The 21,518-nt window shown below is 40.5% G+C and overlaps 1 protein-coding gene across 1 annotated transcript in view; it reads left to right on the forward strand.

The window, feature by feature from the left end:
• The window catches only part of LOC124595869 (brefeldin A-inhibited guanine nucleotide-exchange protein 3), a 306,469-nt gene that overhangs the window by 18,096 nt on the left and 266,855 nt on the right, over positions 1-21,518 (forward strand). Inside the window, exons 2-4 of the mRNA XM_047134775.1 lie at positions 2,712-2,845; positions 6,925-7,059; positions 7,358-7,523. Of these exons, the coding sequence (XP_046990731.1) occupies positions 2,712-2,845; positions 6,925-7,059; positions 7,358-7,523 (435 nt within the window). The remainder of the gene's footprint in view (positions 1-2,711; positions 2,846-6,924; positions 7,060-7,357; positions 7,524-21,518) is intronic.

Here is a 21,518-nt window from a genome sequence, read left to right on the forward strand (position 1 = left end):
ATACAAGTAATGGGTCATGTGTACAAAAAATTTGGTTGACTTTCCTCCTGACAATTGTGTTTTATTTTTCCATGTCACCCTCACATCAACCCCATGAAAGATAGGAGGTTCTTACCCCACAGTGCTTTTTTCCAAGAAGTTGGTGATGAATTTGGTTGATGTAGATCCATTGGTTTAGGATGGATGTAGAGTGTGTATGCATACATTCATACAAATAAAAGATACAGAAACTAAAGGAAGTGAAGAAAAAGAATAGTTTCTGGGGGGGGGGGGGGGGGGGGGACACCAAGCACATATTGTAACTTCTGTTCATACCTGCGGAGTTCTGAGAAACTGATATCAGGAGGGAGAATCCAGGGGCATGTTTGATGAAACGGGCACCAAGATCACGCTTATGCCCATTCATCCTGACTGATAACCTGGTTGTCGTCATACTGATGGTGCCTGTTTTACCAGAGATGCCATCTGGATTCTGGATTCTGCCCCCTGCCACCAGTTTCTCAGAACTGCTGTTACAACATATACTTGGTTCTCGCCACCCATCTGGTCTAATCTACTTTAATTTCTTTGGTCTCAGCAAATTTTTCAGTAACTATCCCTTTTATTCACTCCCTTTTAGTTTTCTACATCTTTTATTTTCTGACTTATCTATTGACCCCCTTGCCCCCCACCCCTTCCCCTCCTGTCTGCCATATATAATGCACATAGTTTTCTGCTTGTTTGGACTCTTGTATGATGTTTTGTCAGTAATCTCTGTCTTGCTTATTACCCTATCTTCCACCTTTAAGCTCTCAGGTTTTTAAAATCTCATCTGATGCAGTCCCCAACTATCAGTCTTTCCTTCTCAGCCTCCCTCGACCCAGAGTTCTGGGCGACTTTTCCATAACTTTTCCAAAGCTCACCAGCCCTCTTCCTTCACCCCTTTTCCTTTCCCTTCAACCCCCCTGCCAGAAGAAGGAGCCGCAGTCTCTGAGTGCTTGCACATTTCCTGAACCTTTACACGTGTTCTCTCCTGCCACCGCATGATGAGTGCATTTCTTATATAACCAGGGCATCCATAATTAAAGTTCCAGTTTCAAAACACTGTAAAAGGACACCTGTTGCTCAGAATGAAGTAAAATTTGAACAGCATATTGTTGATGCAGTGGGAAATGTCATGGTGTTGGGGGGAGGGGGGATAGTTGACTAATAGGTGGCACTGTAAGTGTCAGAATATGCACACCAACAGACACGCAGCACATGGCTGTTGCTCAGTTTGCATCCGAAATGCCCAACATTACTGTCTTCATCTAGGATCATGCGCTGATTGTAAAGCTCCTATGTGAGGACAGTGATTGTGCACCAGCAGCTGCAGAGAGATTCCAGCCACCCAAGGGTATGAAAAAAGGCATTGGTCCAGTGTCAGCTAAGGGTCTGGAGAAAATGATTACAAAATTCAAAGAGACAAGTTGTGTTGGATTACAATGTGGCAAAGGGAGGAAAGCAGTTGAACCAATGTCAGTTGAAAACATGGCCACACCATTGCAGGAAGGGTCAGGCAGTGTGCAAACATACAGTGCATGGGGAGTTGCTCGAACATTATACATGCTTGTGAGCACGGTGCATAAAATCTTACGAAATGTCCTGCATTACTATCGATACAAAATCACTCATGTTCAGGAATTGCTTCCTGTTTGCCTGCCAGCAAGACAAATGTTCACACTGGAATTTCTTGCTCCCATGAAAGTGGACATTGAATGGCCTTGGAACATTCTGTGGACAGCAAAGCTCATTTCCTTTTCCAAGGACATGTCAGTAAGCAGAATTGCAGGATATGGGCAATGGGAAATACAAAGACCCGTCAACCAGTACCACTTCATTCTGCAAAGTTGACTGTGTGGTCAAGTTGGGGTGTTTTTATTGTAGGGCTGTCTTTTTTTGAGGAGATGAGTGGTGCAGGTCCTGTTACCTGTACTATCACTGGTAAATGCTAGGAGTGTCTTTTTGCCCACCAATGCCATTCCAACCCTCAAGCAGCTTGGATGTGTGGGTGGGGTGATTTTTACATGAGGTGGAGCTCCTCCCCATGTTGCACAGCCAGCAAAGTGGCTGCTGCAGAGGCATTTTGGAAATGCTAGAATTATCAGCCGTCATTTCCCTACTTCTGGCTATGGGGCTGTCTGAAAGATGATTTGTTCAGTCCTCCAATTATGAACATAGCTGAATTGAAGGCAAGGCACGCATTAAGCAGTGCATTCTGACCCCTGAGACATGCCAATCTGTTCTGCAAGTTGATTTCAACTTGGGGCAGAAAACTGTGGACAGCATATTGAGCATGTCTTGTACCAGTCACATGACAGAAACCAATTTCATCTTGCTTTGTATGTGGTTTTTGGCCCCAGGACAATTAAAAAGTAACATTATTTTGCTACAAATCTGAGAGCAGACGGCTCCTACAAATTTATGTCCATCCCACATCGCGTACTGCAGATGGCAAGATGATTCACTTGAAAAGGTATTGTGCAGTGTTGTCCAATCTGAGCTTTCATCCCACCTCCAAAGAGAAACAGAATATTAAACCCAATTTTAGTTCCATTCACGTAGTGTGATTTGTAATAGTCATTGTTCACCTGTTAACATTGTTCATTGGCAACTATTCAGAGAGGTTTTGAGGATTTCATTGTTATGCAGACTGTATACAATAGTAAAAGGAAATATATATGAAATTTCAGATTTTCTGGAGGCTCAGCAGGGATTATTAAGAGACCCAGCACATGATCTTCGAGCAAAATGCCTCCATACATTCCAGTTGGCTCTGGAGACAAAACGAAGCAAATTTGTGGCTTATGGTTTGACTGGATTACATGTAAGTTCTGCATGAACATTAAAAATTGTTTTTAGTTTGCATTTGTTGGTGATATAATGGAAAAACAAACTGCAACAGCTTTTCACATAACACAGTGAAACAATAATGCAGAACAATTTTCATTTATTTATTGAAGCTCTAATGACACAATATACAGTATTATAATTAAGTGAGCAGATAACAAATATGAGTTGCAGACTTGTAGTTTCTATTTTGTGATTTTACATGTGTGTAACATGCTACAGTGATAAACCATTGTAAACAAACCTTCTGTAACAAAATTTGTATTATTCAAAATTTATTCAAATTTTATTTTTTATCAGTGCATAATCACTGATCTTATCCATATGATTTTGCTATTAGCCATCTAGTTTTTTAACACTATTTTCATAAAAACTATGGAGACACATCTCAAGCTGTAAACAATTGCTTCTCTACATAAGTTGTGACACACCATCCACAGAGAGTGACCCACACATATGGAAGTTGCGTTGTGACAGATTTGAGCTGTAGGGTGAATTTTTGAGGGCAGTCTGATTCCGATCAGCCAATATATGTTGGGTTATAGCTGTGAAATAATGTGAAAGAGCTGCACAGATCTGAACAGGGTGCCACATCTTTTGAACAATGGGCAGTTAGAATGTAGCAACAAAGATCACAGTAGTAGGAAGCATTACTGATACAACATTCCTGGAGAAATAAGATGAACGAAATGCCTTTACATTTCCAGAATACTATACCCATGAGCTTCGCAGCAAACATCAAAGTGCTGATTTTTCACTGGTGCCCCCATGCTGCAACCCTACAACTACATACTGTCTCCTTTTTATATTGTAGTTTGATGATGGACTCAATTATCACAACATAATTTGTACCAGAAGCACCACCATCTCCCTTAAAGTAGAAAAAAAAGTGTGTAAACATTTCAACTTGAGCAGCCTGAGTTGCCACATTTTTAGTGCACTGTCCATTCAGATTTAGGTTATCCTTGATTTCCCTAAATCATTTGAGGCAAATGGTTCCTTTAAGAAGTAAGTGCCTTGATCTCCTTCCCTGTTCTTGAACAATGTGAACTTGTGCTTCTGATCCTTTTCAACTCTTGAAACTTGTGCACCTATTTCAACAACCATGGAACACAGTAAGCTGATTCATTCCAGAATTCCAACTCTTTCCAAGTGACTGATTGAATATTTGCGTCAGTGAGTTAAAGTTTTACTCTCATTTCAAGCGTAGATCAGCACAGAGTACCTGGATATTCTCTGCTGCGGTTCTGGTGTTATACAGCTCTAGTGGGTCATATTTTCAACTGGGCTCTTGGAAAGGTTCTTTCCCCTTATTGCTTGATACCATTTAAGCTGCAATTCATTTATCCACATTTTGTTCATAACATTCTGGAGATGTACTGAAAACAACTCTCTCAAAGGATATTGATAATCATTATCATATGTATGTAGTTCTGGAATGTGCAATGTAAACTGCAGTTCTGTCATATGAGAAAAGACTAAAAGAAAACCCAAACTATCTTGAAACCAATCTGAGTGATACATCATATGAAACTGAATACCAAGTATATCTTTTTGAAATGCTACAAGCAGTTTCCTTTCCCATTCTTCTACTGAACTCGTGCTTCATTTCCAGTGACACTGAAGTTGACAGAATATTAAACTTTTACATTTCTTTCTTTTTCCTTTGTTAAACCATGCCTATATATTTGTGTTTCTTCCAAATATTAATTTGGCATAAAGTATAAAGTAAGACCTGGTTTGAAGAGTATACCAGAGAGAGAGAGAGAGAGAGAGAGAGAGAGAGAGAGAGAGAGAGAGAGAGAGAATCACCACAAAGTGGTGAAAGTGGATGTGCAGTTGCATTGGGATTGTCTTCAGTGTTTATGCAAACCAGTTTCTCACATGCTGATTGGTAGACAGAATTTTGAAGCACAAACTGTCTTGAGTTTTGCTGGTCATTTAATTGATGTGGATCATCTTATGTAGTCAAAATATAAAGTTAATCAGTGAAAGTCTTATCACAACCTGTACACTAATTCTGGGTTCTTTTTGACACACTTACATGTACAACACAGCCACCTGTCATCCAATTTAAAGTCTAAATGAAGGATCCTGTGATGATCTGTGGTATAATTTTGGTGTAAGCCTTGCTCTTCTTATTATAAAGATGTGGAAAATCATGTAAGCCAAACTGCAGTATTAAATTGCAGTTGGGCAGTGCTTGAAGTGATCATTACTGTTTCAAGATGCTATCATTTCATCATAAAATTTCATGACTGTCTCATAATTTTTGCTAAAGGTCTTTTTTTTTGTTCATTTTCCTGTTAATATGCTGTATTGCTATCATTACTGGTCTGTAGACTACACTGAAAGTGCTAGAATGGTTGCAGGTTGATGCTGTTATACACTGTTTATCATCTAATATTCTTATGAGGCTTTAAACTGTTCAGAATTTGTACCCAGCACATAAAAAGCAGAGATAATACATCCAGTTTGCCTAGGTCAGTGGCTAAGATATAGTTAAGCAAGAGACAGTATAAGAGATCTCTGCAAAGAAAGGAGAAATGATGTGACACCAAGATATCTTGTGCTGTCTTCCTGCTTATAATAACTTTGTGGGTAGGCAGTTATGTCATGTAATTGTGGGAGAGCAAATAACAAGTAAAAGTAATGGGCAATAGGATGAAGTAAAAGTAAAAATATGTATATGAATGCCTCCTCCAAGTTGTTGCTGTGTGACGTAGATATTCTGATTCAGCTTTCAATAGGGCTGTGCAAATACACCACATTTTAAATTATGACATCCAGTTCTGGTGCAAGTCCGAAATAATCATATTTTTGTTGAATTAAATCTGTCTTCCTTTCATGCTTCTCAGTGCTGTTATCACTATGATGATTGCTGTAGCACTTTCTCCTTTCATCTGTACTGTTACACTTTGCTGTGCAAGTATGATGTACGAAGACAAGCAATTTCATTTACATCTCTCCTTCCTCCACATTTTATTTTCATACAAGTTCTTGGGTCATTTCATTTTTACATGCATATGATCATTAGATCATTTCTATCTTCTGAATGCCACCAAGGAATTAATGAAATCATTATTTAACTTACCTTTCAAAAATTAACACATTTTCAAAAAACAAATAAAGTAACTTGTTTATGGCAACTGTATTTGCTGGAATATGATGGTGACATTCTCAAAATCTATAGTGACTAACAAGGAAAAAAATAACTAAATTAATTGATCAGACCTAAAGGACTGCACAGTGCTGACCAGCCAGCATATTGTCTTCTACCATATAGTGTCTTTCGGATGCAGTGTGCAGAGGCCCCATACTGCTCTCCCCACTGATGTCAGTTTTCCAGACCTTTGGGCTGCTGCTTCTCATTCAGGTAGCTCCCCAGTTGACACCAAAAGGATGTATGAATCCTATTCCAGCTCTCCCATTAAGGAAAATTTTCTGGTAGTGCTGGGAACTGAACCTTGATCCTCCACACCCCAGTCAGATGTGCTGACCACTCACCTACAGAGATGTACAAATTGGAAGCAATATTTTTTTATTAATTTTGTCTATTATTTTGTATTTAATAGCTGTTGTGTCTCGGTTAGTAGCAAAGAAGATAAGTTGCTCGGAGCACATTCGTATATCAGTATTAGCACCTTTTACTGGAAATTATGCTACAGTATTGATTGACCTTTTCCAATTGCTATTGGGTCACTGCAAACATTGTGGTGAACCGTCACAGCAGCTGTGAATAATTTCTTTAAAAGCTAGTCATACAGGGACAGTGGAAATTATGGTCAGAAAACTTGAGCACTTGCATTGAGCTGCAAAAGTATGAAAAATTTGAGTTGGAGCACTCTATTTCATGTTATTGGTGTACACAAAGGAAATGTAATATTATTCAATATTAAAATGTATTCTACGGCAGTGAAATACTCACTGAAGATGTAATTTTGCTGACAGTTGTTATGGTGTGAAGATTTCCTTTAAAGTTAAACTATGCTTGGATTTAGCTGAAATACCCTCTTTCTTGTTTGTTTGTTAATTGTATATTTGGGCTGATTTCAGAAACTGTTGAGAGATGATAGATTCCATTCTAATTTTGAGCCAGAGGATGATTCATTGTGGCTTCCATCACAATTGCTGCATGCAATGAGTTCCATCCTCTCACAGTCTGATGACACACAGGTTGATATGCTTAAGGTAAGCCACCAAAATTGTCACATTGTCAAATTTACGGTGGAACATTGCAACTGTGTTGTTGCTTAATAAGGTATAATTACTATTTTTCGAAGAAATGTGAATTCTGAGGAAGGTTATTCAAGTGTTTACAGTATTCAGTGTCGTATTCACAAAATATTGAGTTTTAGAAATATGTAGATCCTACTCTAAAATATCTCTTTATTTATAGCAAACCTGAGCCTCATAGGCAGATGTTCAAACAATAACACTACGGATGCATGAGAAGAAAGCTTCCTATAAACTGTGTATTGTGTTTTAGGTGCTGCTGAATGTTGCCTGCAGCAGCTACTCTCCAATGAATGGTCGCATTATAATCCAGATTCTTACATTGTGTAGTGAAGCCCATGAGACAGGCAATCAAGCTATTCGCACAGCTGCACAGGCCGCCGCTAGTCAGACACTGCGTTCTTTTTGCAATTTTCTGGGTGTGTAACACATTTACTGTTTTCTTAAGCAATATAGGAAATATGAGGGAGGATCGCAAAGTAAAGCACAGTATCTTTTTTTCTCTCCTGGTATTGCAGCCAGGATCTTGAAATTTCACGATATTATAATTTGAAGTTTGTGCTATAGAGGGTATTTTGTTTCCATGTGCAGCTCTAACAAGAAAAGTCTGAACCATGAAACAAACGTGACGTTCATGTTACTGTCATCAACTTGTGAAGAACAATGAAATGTAGTTCAATATTTGTGGGCCAAAGGGCATAAACCAAGTGAAATTCACAGGTACATGTGGTATGGGGACAACTGTATGGACTGTAGCAATGTCTTCCAGTGGTGTGCATTCTTCCAAGAGGGCTGTGTGAACTTTAGTGATTTGCCACACTCCAGTTGGTTGGTAATAGCTGCGACCCCACAGAATGTAGGAGCTACTGAGGCAGCAATTGTGAACGACTGGCGTGTGAACTGTATTGCAGCAGATCAGCATTTCCTATGGTGCGGTGTACACTGTTGTTCATGATATGTTGAAATTTCTTAAAGTTAGTGCTCGCTGGATGCCTAAGAACCTGACAGACAATCACAAGCACCAGCGATTGATGACAACCTTGGATCACTTAATGTATTATGCTGCAGAAGGGCATGACTTACAAAAAAGAATCATCACTGGTAATGAGCAGTGGGCATACCACTTCATGCCTGAAACCAAGAAGTCCTGTATGGAGTGAAAACATGCTGGTTCACCAATACAAAATAATAATAATAATAATAATAATAATTCAAAGTGTAAATTTTCTTTACTTCATGTCTGTGGTCACAAATTTTTGTCATCAGATTACCGGGTTCAGTCTGTAATGACCATCTTCTGATATGTTTTATAAAAACATATCCTAATATACTGGAGCCATAGTATCATCGTCAAATGCTAAACACAAAATCAATGCCAGCGTCATCAAACATACATAAATTATAATATATACAGAAGTCATCTTGTCAGCAGTACTACTGTTCAAAACAGTCTGCAAGGAAAGTACTTGTGACAGTGTTCTGAAATATGAATGGGCTGTTATTGGTGGACTTTGCTGAACATGGGACAATGTGAAGCCGCAGCCTACATTAAAACTTTGGTTAAGTTACATCGTGCCCTGCTTGACAAATGCCACAATGATAATGGTAATGCTGTCAAACTTTTGATGACAATACTTGCCTCCATGTTGCTGCTCCTGTTCATGAGATAATCGCCAAATTTTGGCATCCACCATACAGTTTGTACCATGCACCATTGGACTTTAAAAGAAAGATTCAGAGTAGGTATCAAAATCCATGGAGAAGAAATAAAAACGTTGAGGTTCGCCAATGACATTGTAATTCTGTCAGAGACAGCAAAGGACTTGGAAGAGCAGCTGAACGGAATGGACAATGTCTTAAAAGGAGGGTATAAGATGAACATCAACAAAAGCAAAACGAGGATAATGGAATGTAGTCGAATTAAGTCGGGTGATGCTGAGAGAATTAAATTAGGAAATGAGACACTTAAAGTAGTAAAGGAGTTTTGCTATTTGGGGAGCAAAATAACTGATGATGGTTGAAGTAGAGAAGATATAAAATGTAGACTGGCAATGGCAAGGAAAGCATTTCTGAAGAAGAGAAATTTGTTAACATCGAGTATAGATTAAAGTGTCAGGAAGTCGTTTTTGAAAGTATTTGTATGGAGTGTAGCCATGTATGGAAGTGAAACATGGACGATAAATAGTTTGGACAAGAAGAGAATAGAAGCATTTGAAATGTGGTGCTACAGAAGAATGCTGAAGATTAGATGGGTAGATCACATAACTAATGAGGAAGTACTGAATAGGATTGGGGAGAAGAGGAGTTTGTGGCACAACTTGACTAGAAGAAGGGATCGGTTGGTAGGACATGTTCTGAGGCATCAAGGGATCACCAATTTAGTATTGGAGGGCAGCATGGAGGGTAAAAATCGTAGAGGGAGACCAAGAGATTAATACACCAAACAGATACAAAAGGATGTAGGTTGCAGTAGGTACTGGGAGATAAAGAAGCTTGCACAGGATAGAGTAGCGAGAGCTGCATCAAACCAGTCTCAGGACTGAAGACCACAACAACAGCAATGTTTCATCCCATGCCTGGCCAACACTTTATGACACATGTGGAAGTGAAATTAGCAGTCTGCAGATGGCTATACTCTTACCACACTTGTATGAAGAGGGCATATTGAAACTGGTGCCATGATGCATGACTATGTAGAAAAGTGGGTATAAGGTATAAGTTCAGTTGTAATTATTTTTTGTTTTTTTGTTACCTGTTAAACTTTTTGTTAAAAAATTTATTGTGCATTACTTTCCGATTTTCCCTCGTAACATTACCTTCCTAAAACTTTTCCTCTCAGGAAAGGAAGTTAATCAAAAATATTCATTCACTGTCTTTTGTCAGTACCCATGAAGGTACTCAGACAAACCATTGTATTGGAAATCATGCTAAAAAGAAAAAGTAAAAACTGTGATTTTGAGTGCAATCCAGATTGTATTATAAAACACACAGGATATTTACTGTAGAAACTTTCATGTCTACAATTAATCTCTCTTTTTCTATGGGTATTTCTTCAATTTTCCAAAGCTTGCTAAAGTCACTCCCCCCCCCCCCCATTTCCCACATTACATTAGAAGGATACAGCAGATAATGTAAACAATTAAAAGCTTATGAGGGGTAGCCATAAAAGTTTAATCACCTCAGAAAATAAATATCAAGCTGCAACCAAAAACTTGATGGTGGTTTTAATTCTTATCTACGTATTTACCATTTAATGCATCATCAGTTTATTCATTCACACACGTTCCAAGAGTCCATCATGAAGGAGATATTTCAGAGATGTAGAATGAGTCAGTAGGCACAAGTAACCAGTGCTGACTACTTCTGTAAAGTATATGAACAATAAATTGTGGCTAGCACTTAACTACTCAAACTGATAATTACTGTAATTAGTTCCAGATTACTTTACGTTTGTATGTTATGAAAAAATACAACTACTTAAATGAAAGCCACTGCTCCTCCTATCTACTCAGTTGCTGTTGTTATCTGATACTTCAAACTTTAAACAGACCACTATTAGCTGTCTGTATACTGGCAAAATCAGATTCTATTAAAAATATTAGAGTTAGGCAGAATTTACAGTCCCGAGTCCAGGTATATAGATATACTGTAGAAGGAGTGGGTAGTGAGGAGTCATTTTATAAATATTTTGGGATTTTCAGTTTCTTGCCTGGTTTCCATTGAGAGCCTGTTATAGACTTTTGCATCAGAGTGTAAAACTCCATTCTGATTCCTAGAGAGGGAGGCACAGTCTATAGGGAAATTATTTCTGCTTCTAATATTGTTTTTGTGAATTGCTGAATTCATCATTGTAGTATCTGCTCAGTTGTAACAATGACCCCCAACAGTACTGTTGGCGCATTTGTGCAACTGAACCCTGTAAGAGGAAATAAAAATCGCCATGCAATTCAGTCGACAAGAAGCAGAAAATCTGAAACTGAGTAGAGACAAGCACAGTGATAAACACAACATGTGACTGGCTTGGCTGGCTGGTGGGTGAGCACTTGACTGGCTGGTGGGTGAGCACAAGGAAAAAATGCACTGGTGGAAGTGCAAAGTGAGGTCCACGGTGGTTGAGCTTGGCGTTAAAACTGCCCAGCCCAGCTTACTGTTCCCAGCAGGTACAGATTCTGTCAGCAGGTCTGGCGCCCATACCATGTGCACGTGTCACATGAACACCCCCCCCCCCCCCATCCACCCATGGCAGTGATCCACTGATCCACATTGTCCTGCCACAATGAACATACCAGCTTTTCTGCCTCCATCACAATGTCTGCTTGTGAGGATACTAAAAGCATAAATTTACTCCTGAAGTTAACCACAATCATCATTAGGAAGTATTGTGTGTTGCCACGTAAGTTTGAGTCTACACTCCTGAAGAGGGTTAAGTTCACACATGGAGCATCATCCAATGTATGCCCAATGATCCCTACTTCTGATGCATGTAAGTCAGATTTATTTGTTTGGAGTTACATAATATGAGTTTTTGCAAGAGTAAGAGTTGAGTTGTTGGCTGTGAGCTTGTTGTAACCCTGTTCAATTATTCTCTTGGCTGTATCTGATGTTTATGTGTTTGGGTCTTTTATCAATGTGATTGTGTCATCAGCAAATATTACAGTTTTTGAAGAGTCCTCCAATGTGCTCATTTAAAAATTTTTGTAGGTCACGAATAGGAGTTCCCTCACAAATTTAATTTTATTCTTGTCATATCATTTGTTAATGTAACCCTTGTGTTTTCTGTTGTGAAGATATGGCTCCGTCCATCCAAGGTGAAGACCTTTAATTCCATACCATTTTAATTTCTCTTAGAGAATTCTATGTCCTACACAGTTGAAGGCCTTGGCAAGAGCCACGGAAAATGCTAACAGGGTAATTTTTGTAGTTTAGTTCTTCTAGAACTGAGTTTTTGAGATCATATATTGCATTCTCAGTAGAAAAGCCTGTGCAGAAGCCAAACTGAGCTGCTGTTAAAATGTTATTCTCATAATGATGGCTCAATATTCTCAAAATGATGGTTCAGTTATCTGTTGCAAGCTACTCAAAACTTTTTGAGAACATGGGAAGGGGTGATATCGGTCAGTAATTAGGTCAGTTTCTTACATCCAGTTTTGAATACTGGCATTACTGCAGCATATTTCAGTCTTTCAGGAAATACTCCTTGACACATCCACTGATTATGAAGGTAACTCAAGGGTGGCATTACCAAGTCTGCACAAGCTTGTAGTATGTTGGCTTCTTTTTAGTGACCTAATAATTTTGGTGATCTCTCTGACACACGGGTTTGGAAGACTGTCTGATGGAGTACTTATTATCTGTCTAAGTAAGTTTATTGGATCTACTTTTGATGAACAGTTTCTTGTCCCCATGCTTTCAGCTGCTGTTATGAAGAATTCAGGGAGTTTAATAGGCAATGATTTTAATTTCATATCACCTGTCTCGCTATTGCTACCATCTGGAAGTTCAATATCATTTGCGTTACCAAGTTTATTTGTTCCATGCCTAATAATGCCAAAATTGTCCTTGCCTTGTTCCTGGCATTTTAAATTTTTCGTGCATAGTATGTGTTTTCATCTTTTTGAAGACCTGTTGAAGTATTTTACAGTACTGCTTATGGTGTATTTTTAAGTCTTGATTTTATGGTGTATTTTTAAGTCTTGATTACAGCCAATCCTTTGTATTAAATGTATCTCTCACATCCTTGTACAAGGTATTTTGATTCTAGATTTTATCCACCTTCTTTGTCAGCATCTGCTGTGAATGTACCTGACTCCTTGTAAAAGGAAACTGGATATGTTATGTTGTAATAATATATGTAAGAAAGAATTAAATTTCTCATCTGCTATATGTCCTTGGTAAACATTTTCCTATTTCTCAGCTTGTAAAATCTCTCTGAAAAATGTAACTGAGCCAGCAAGTCTGTGAAATCTTAGCTTTCCTTTCTTGGTTAAAACTGATTGAAGGGTATTTGTTTTTGCTGCCATTGCTTAGGTAGGTAATTTTATGGGACTCACGTCTAACTGTGAGGGTCAAGCCAAATCAATTCTAGGTATCCTTGGTCATAACTATTGGAGATGAAATCTGTATTGAAATCTCCACATATAGTCACTTCCCATTTATTTCTAGTACGTTTTCTTTTACTACCCCCTCTAATAGCTTAATGAATTTTCCCAACAGTAAATGGCTTGGCAGAGACTTTGTAGAAATCTGCCATTTGGCTGTTCAGGAAATACTCGACCTTGAAAAGCATCTCATCATCGTTCTGGAAATGCCCAACATGCAAGGAGGGAACTAGTGTATCAACTTCAGACCGCAGGGCACTTACAGCTGCTTCTGTGCTCTCCTCCTCCTCCTCCTCCTCCTCCTCCCCCACCCCTCCCCCCTCTCCTCCCAATTACTACATGAAGCTTGATTAAATAGACAATAATAATATTAACCTCAGAAATCCAGTTGTTTCTACTATTTATTTATTTTGAGAGGACAAATTGCAAGAAAAGAGAAAGCAATCATTGATCAGCCCACAAAAGCAGAATGTTGTATAGGTTATTGCAACACTTTGTCTTGCTAGCCTCCTGTATCCTTGTGAGGAGATTCTGGCAGTATGCTCTTGTAACTTGCCCCTTACGAGCATAATCTATTTGCACCAGTCCATTGCAGCCACAATTAACAGTCAGCACCACCTTGCCCAATGATGGTCAGGTTGTCATGGTTTTTTCCTTTTTAAATGGTGTTGAATCCAAATGTTTCCAACATTTGCTTTGCTCGTTTATCTTGAGGTCATAGTGATAATCCCAACACTTAAATATGATGATTAGGTAGCTAAAGAATTCATCTGGATTGGACTGACACAGCTGCAACATCTTTGCTCCTGCTTCATTTTGGCAGGATTTTTAAATTGGTGCGTGCAATCCCAGAACACAGCCTTTGTCGTGTCCAAAGCGTCATGCAAGATGTAGAAAACTGATATATGACTTATTTTTCACTTTTTTTTACTATCACCTTGATCATAATACACTAGTCGTTGTTGCACCACTTCTCTTGTGATTCCCTGTTTTTCACAGAGAGACGGGTCTTCCACTTCATTCTTTGTCATTCAGAATTATTTGACAACATTGGAAGTGTCGCCACTGTGCAGTTGCATATTGGATTGTTGCTGTATGTTTCCACCAACTCAGCACGGATTGTTACAGTGTCATTCCACTTCAAATGCAGAAAACAAATTACATAGGATGAAAAATTCCACCTTATGCAAGACACCTTTTTTCTCTGTTTTGTTTCACCCGTACAGGTTTCATCATTTTTTTTGCTATCTTCAGTGGGTTTAATTTTTATTTTTAACTGTAAAATTGTTGTTACATATTAACATTTGTGTTGTTTACAGCATTATTCCTTTTATAGCTGAATTGGCAGAAAATGGATGTATGCATTAGTTTACGTACCTTACATGATGCTATTGGACATTTATTTTGGTAGCTATTCTGTTACACAACATACAACGTCTCATTTGCAAACAGCAAAAATGTAATTTTTATTTTTCTGTTTATTTAACAAATGGAAATGAGTCTATATCACGTTTTTTGTGTGTAACTTACAGTTTTGATATTGTGGTGCTTTCTTCTATGATGTTGGTGAAGGGAATAGGCTTACTTCGTGATCTATGGTCTCATGGCACTGTACTTTTTCTGATTTCTCAAAACATAGGCAGTACATGTTGTAGTGGCTGTGTGGTATTCATTTGTTTCATAGCGTGTTTTGCTGGGTGAGGCACACGAGTTTGATGTGCATTTGGTGTGTGTGTGGGGGGGAGGGGGGGGGGGTTGAGGACTGGGGCAGAGAGAGAGAGAGAGAGAGAGCGAGGGGGGGGGGGGGGATGATATTTTGGTGTGGTTATTATTTAAATAGTACTTCTATTGTGGCGAAGAGGGTTTTGTTGCACAGTGATGTGTATTCATTGAGTATTTTGTTTCCTTGGGCTATTGGTTTTTGGATATGATAGTTTTCTTCTATAGTTAATTTTTGGTATAAGCTGCTACTTTCAATGTTTGTTGGGTGGTGATTGTGTGCTATCGGGTGGTCTGCAAATGTTGAGTGTGAGCTATTGCTTTTCAGTGCTCTGAGGTGTTCTGTATACCTGGTTCAGAAATTCCTGCATGTTTGTCCTACTTACACAAAGTGACAGCAGTTGCAAGTAAGTTGGTATATACCAGACTGGCTGTATTTGTACTGTTGGTGGTATTTCTTCCAAGTCTGCTTTGTATTGTGGTGTTGGTTCTGTATGCTATATTGAGTCCTTGTTTCTTTAGTATATTACCCACCCTGTGTGTGACTCCGTTGTTGTAAGTCATTATGTGCCATTTGTTGCTTACTGTGTGCTGATTTGTTGTGTGTTGTGTTGTATTTGCCTGTGTGTGTGTTTGATGGTTATGTGTTGTTTGTTTTTGTATTTTGTGGTTTATTTTGTCTACTCTCTTTGCACCATATCTATTCTCCTGTGCAATTTGTTTTATTGTGTTCAGTTCTTGTGTGTAATCATGTTTGTTCATGGGTATTTTGTTCAGTCTGTGTAGTAAATATCTCAATTTGGCCTCTTTGTGAGTTATTGGGTGATTGGATTGGTTACGAATTGTGGGTTTTCTGTAGATTGTGAATTCATGTTTGTTGTTTCTCTTGTGTATGGTGAGATCTAAGAAATTAAGTTTTTCGTCTGATTGTGTTTCAATGGTGAATTGTATTTGTGGGTGGATTGAATTTATGTTGTCATGAAGTTCTTTTATGCAAGGCTGTGGTTCATCTATTAAGCAAATTATGTCATCTACATATCTGTACCAATTATTATTTAGTATTGTTTTGGTGTTACCATTCTGTCAAAGATTTGTTTTTCTATCTGATTGTGGAAAATGTCAGCTAAGCAGCCACTGGTTGGGGATCCCATGGGTAGTTCATCTTGTTGAGAGTAAAATCTGTTGTTAAATGTGAAGAAGTTTTGCTCTGTGATGAGCCTGAGTATGGCTGATATTACTTGTATGTTTGTTGTGGGTATGTTTCTTTGTAGTTGGAGGTTTTCTTTCTATGATGTTGATGGTTGTTCTGTTGGAATGTGTGTGTACATGGAAATTATGTCAAATGAAATCAGTGTTGCTGTGTTTGGGATGTTTTCGTTTCTTATTTTTTCTATTAAGTCACTTGAGTTCTTTAGACTTCTGTTTTCAGTGTGTTTGTATATTGTGTGTGTGTGTGTGTGTGTGTGTGTGTGTGTGTGTGTGTGCGTGTGTGTGCGTGTGTGTGTGTGTGTGTGTGTGTGTGTGTTTTTGGCTAAGTGATATGTTGGTGCTTTGGTGAAGTTTATCAATGGATGTATAGATATTCCAGGTTTGTGAACTTTAGGCAATGATATTAGGGTGGGGGCCTTGGGATTTTTCGGTATCATTCTTTTAATCTGTGTTTCTGTGAAAATCGTTCCTATGTTTTTCAAGGTTTTCTGTAACTTACTTTGGTATCGGTTTGTTGGGTCACTTCTTAATTCTCTGATGTTGTTGCTTTGGATGAATTCTGATGTTTTGTGAATGTATTCCTATTTGTTTATGACTACTAGTGAATTAACCTTGTCGGATTTTGTGAAGATAGCATATTATAGTTTTTTTCTTCAGCAGTCCTAGTGTTTTCTTGTATGGTGGTTTCATTCCCTTTGATTATGTTTCTTATTTCCTCAGCAACTAGTTCTCTTGTTAGATTTGCATTGAATTCAGGTGGGTTTAGTTTTTCTTGTTGATTTATGATGTGTTCAGTTTCTGTTATGATATTTTCTACTGTCTTGTGTGACACTATTGTGTTTATGTTATGTTTGGACCCTTTTCAAGTAGGCTGCTGTCTTGGTTAGATAATTTTTTTGTTGTATTGGTGGTGGGATTGGTAGGTGTTGGTGTGGTTTATCATTTTGGTGAGTTTCTTTTGTTGGATTGTCTGTTTTCTGCCTATTATAGTATCTGTGTATGTTCTAACCTGTGGTGTAAGGATTTAAATTTGTACCAGGGTTGCAGGAAAAAAAATTATGTGGCCTTATTTTTTGAGATGATAATTATAATTTTGCGAGTACTCTTCATACCGTGATTTCCTGAAGTAACCTGTTTTATACGCTGCTAGATTTATAAAAAAGAATTCACTACTGTCAGATTACGAACTAGGATTTAGTCACTTATGATTTGTCAGTACGTATTATCATGATTTCCTAAAATCCATATAAAACAAAGAAACAAACACTGGGATGTCTATGGACCTATCTAAAGTATATGATGCTTCTTATAATGATAACTTTACCAGATGGTTTGGAAAGGAAAGGAATTCTGTTGGGACTTGGCAAGACAGCCAAGCCACTATGAGAGGAAGCCGAAGGCACGCATTTAAGCTCACGCAGGATGGCGTGAGGTCTGGAACAGGACAAGGTCTTTATAGTAGCAAAAATAGTACGTAGCTTCTGGAATACTTAACTTTAATCCATAATTGGTGAACATCGGTCTGACGGTACATGCATCACAAGATAAATAGCAAATGATAATGGCACCTTGCTAGGTCGTAGCAAATGATGTAGCTGAAGGCTATGCTAACTATCGTCTCGGCAAATGAGAGCGTAATTTGTCAGTGAACCATCGCTAGCAAAGTCGGCTGTACAACTGGGGCGAGTGCTAGGAAGTCTCTCTAGACCTGCCGTGTGGCGGCGCTCGGTCTGCAATCACTGACAGTGGCGACACGCGAGTCCGACGTATACTAACGGACCGCGGCCGATTTAAAGGCTACCACCTAGCAAGTGTGGTGACATCACATTCCTCCCCCGCAAATCGGCGTACGGCTGTGTTATAAGGCTTCCGCCCGCCATGGGGAGGACCCTATGTTGACGTATGCGATGAGGTGGGGAGATACAACAGGCGAGGCTGTGCCACCCGCACCCTGCCATTCGGTCCGAGGGGAGCTAGGAAACGCCTGAAAACCTAGTCCAGGGTGCTCGCCAACATGCGGTGTATGCGCCTGTAAAGAGACAGGAGGGGCCGAAGAGTTGACCTCCATCGGGTCGGGGCACCCGACGGGCGAAGACGCCATGTGGTCCGGAGCGGGCAAGAAGTCCATGGCGGAGGACAACGGGTCACGGGAAGCGATCGGCGGCGCGTGACCCAGGGAGGCGTCCGGTGGTTGCAGCGACGTGTCCAATTTGGACGTCGCTGGCGGGAGAACAGGCGGCGGCGGTGCCATGGGGCAAAATGGAAGGCAGCGTCGGTAACACCTGGGGATGAGGCGAGCCAGTAGATGGGTCCCCAGGGCGCTGACCGGACGGCACCGTCGCTGAAAGCAGACGGGGAATGGCAGAACCCGTGCGACGACAGAGGCGCAGCTGATTGAGATGCCGACGCACCTCACCAGAGGCCCCCAAAACCAGATACACAGCACGGCCGAGGCAGCGAAGAATGCGCCCTGCGAGCCAACGCCGTGAACCTTGATAGTTGCTATAGTATACAACGTTGCCTGGGGCAAAAGCAGGTGTCTGCTGCTGCACAGGAACCTGATGCGGCGGATGTAGCAAAGACATCAAGGTTTGATGAGGACGACCGTGGAGCAACTCAGCCAGCGAGCGACCATCTCGGGGCTGAGAGCGATACGAGGACAAAAAGAGCAATAACGCGTCCTCCCGAGAATGCGACTCTTTTAACTTCAACATCTGTGACTTGAAAGTCCTGACCAATCGTTCAGTGGCACCGTTTGACTGGCGAAAATGGCGCGGACGTCAGATGTTGAATACCATTGGCCTTGCAGAATGACTGAAATTCTGCGGACATGAATTGTGGGCCATTGTCAGAAACAATAGTCTGTGGCAGACCTTCAATGCAAAAGATAGCAGATAACGCTTGGATGGTCGCAGAAGACGTCGTGGAAGACATCCGAACAACAAAAGGAAAATTACTGAATGAATCGACCAGAACCAACCATCGAGCATTCCAGAATGGACCAGCAAAATCGATGTGTAAGCGTTGCCAAGGGGAAGTGGCTTTTGGCCATGCAAAGAATTTCTGCGGTGGTGCGGATTGTTGTTCGGCACACGCCTTGCAAGAAGAGCACATATTCGTAATCGCAGCATCGATTCCGAACCAAGTACAGTGCTGACGAGCAAGTTGTTTCGTTCTCACTATACCCCAATGTCCGTGGTGGAGAAGCCGTAAGACAGAGGACAGTAACGAACGTGGGACCACGACCCTGGACTGATCATTATCAGAACGCAACAGCAAAACACCACCTCGTACAAAAAGTCTCTCCTTGTGAGCAAAAAATCAGCAAACCAACGGATCCTCGATCCGTGACTTTGACAAGGGCCATTGCGTAGCAACAAAACGCAGAATGGTAGTAAGGACAGGGTCAGCAGCTGTGGCTGTAGCTACACGACGAAAATCAATGGGAAACGATTCGACCACGTCATCGGTTTCCGAATCAATGAACATGCAAGCAAGTTCGGAGGAATCGAACGCTCTATCCTCAGCAACAGGCAAACGGGACAACGCATCGGCGTTTCCGTGCTTAACAGTGGACCGATACAAGATATCATAGCGGTACTGCGAGAGGAAAATAGACCAGCGAATGAATTTCTGCGCTGTACGTGGAGGTACAGGCTTGTTCGGATGGAAAAGCGATGTCAAAGGTTTGTGGTCCGTGATGATGGTAAAGTGACAACCATGCAAGAAATCATGAAACTTTGTAACACCAAATACGAGAGCCAAAGCTTCTTTCTCGATCTGTGAATAATTTCTTTGTGCAGACGAGAGCAATTTGGACGCAAAGGCAATAGGGCGATCGTGCGATCCATCTTTGTGCGCAAGCACAGCACCGATCCCGAAATCCGATGCATCCACCATCAACAAAAGGGGTTTCTGGGGATCGAATGGCGTAAGGCAAGTATTGGAAAGCAACGCCGATTGCAATTGGCGAAATGCGCGTTTGCATTCTGTTGTCCAGACGAACGGAACACCTTTACGGCGTAAGCGATGAAGCGGAGCTGAAATAGAAGAGGCGTGGCACACATATTTATGGTAGTAATTGATTTTTCCCAGCACACTCTGTAGCTGCTTCAAATTCTGCGGCGTAGGCAAGTCTTGTATGGCACGGAGGTGCTCTGGACTGGGATGTATGCCTTGGACATTGAGTACATGGCCCAGATAGGGTAAGTCATGAGCAAAAAACACACATTTGTCCTTCCGCAAGCGAAGACCATTTTGTCGCAAGACCTGAAATAGTGTTCTGAGATTGGCTAAATGTTCTTCTTCTGTCTTTCCGGAGATCACAATATCGTCCAGATAGTTTGCTGCAGTAGGGACCGAGGCACAAACAGTTTGTAGATATTGCTGAAACAATGCAGGGGCGGATGCACACCCGAATGGCAGTTGTTTGAATTGATACAAACTAAGATGCGTGTTAACCACCAAAACGCGCTGGGATTCTTTGTCCACCGGTATTTGCAAGTACGCATCTGCCAGGTCCAACTTCGAAAAATATTTACCCGGGCACAGTTTGTCAAAAAGATCTTCCGGGCGGGGTAAAGGAAAAGTTGCAATCACTAGTTGTCGATTCACTGTGGCCTTGAAGTCCACACAAAGTCTCAATTTTCCAGAAGGTTTTGGCAAAATTACTAAGGGTGATGCCCAGAGAGAAGCCTGCACACGTTCAATTACACCTTGTGGTTCCAAATCGTATAATGTTCTTGCGACCTCATCACGCAATGCGTGGGGAACATTGCGCGCTCTGAAAAATTTCGGTTGCGCGTTTACTTTCAGTTCCAAATGTGCTTCATAGTTCTTAGCGCAACCAAGGCCCAGTGCAAAAATGTCTGCAAATTCTGCACATAGACGAGAAACACTGTCTGAAGGCACAGTTTGGTTCACTGATAGGACCTGATTGACTATAGACAAGTTAAACAACAGAAATAAATCCAAACCAAACAAGTTCACTGCAGAAGAAGAACGAAGGATGTACAATGACACAAGTTTTGTTTGTCCTTTGTATGTTGCACGAAGGCTGCACTGTCCTAACACAGGGATTGCTTGTCCTGAATAACTACTGAGCTTAACATTTGCGGCACGCAACAGAAGTGTGCCCAGCTGTTTGCACGTGTCGTGATTGATCAGTGAAACTGCAGCTCCGGTATCGAGCTGGAATGGTATCACGTTGCCATTAATGTCCAAATCTACAAAAAGTTTATTGTTCTGCTGACGACAAGAGCGACTGCCTCGTGCAACGTGAACTGACACCGGTACAGAATCACTTGCGACTTGACGGGATTTCCGGCGATGTCGACGCACACTATTTGTGGGACGAACGCAGTCACTGTTAGAGAGAGAGGCACTGGG

The sequence above is a fragment of the Schistocerca americana genome, chromosome 2 (assembly GCF_021461395.2).
Source record: "Schistocerca americana isolate TAMUIC-IGC-003095 chromosome 2, iqSchAmer2.1, whole genome shotgun sequence".
NCBI classification, from domain to species: domain Eukaryota; kingdom Metazoa; phylum Arthropoda; class Insecta; order Orthoptera; family Acrididae; genus Schistocerca; species Schistocerca americana.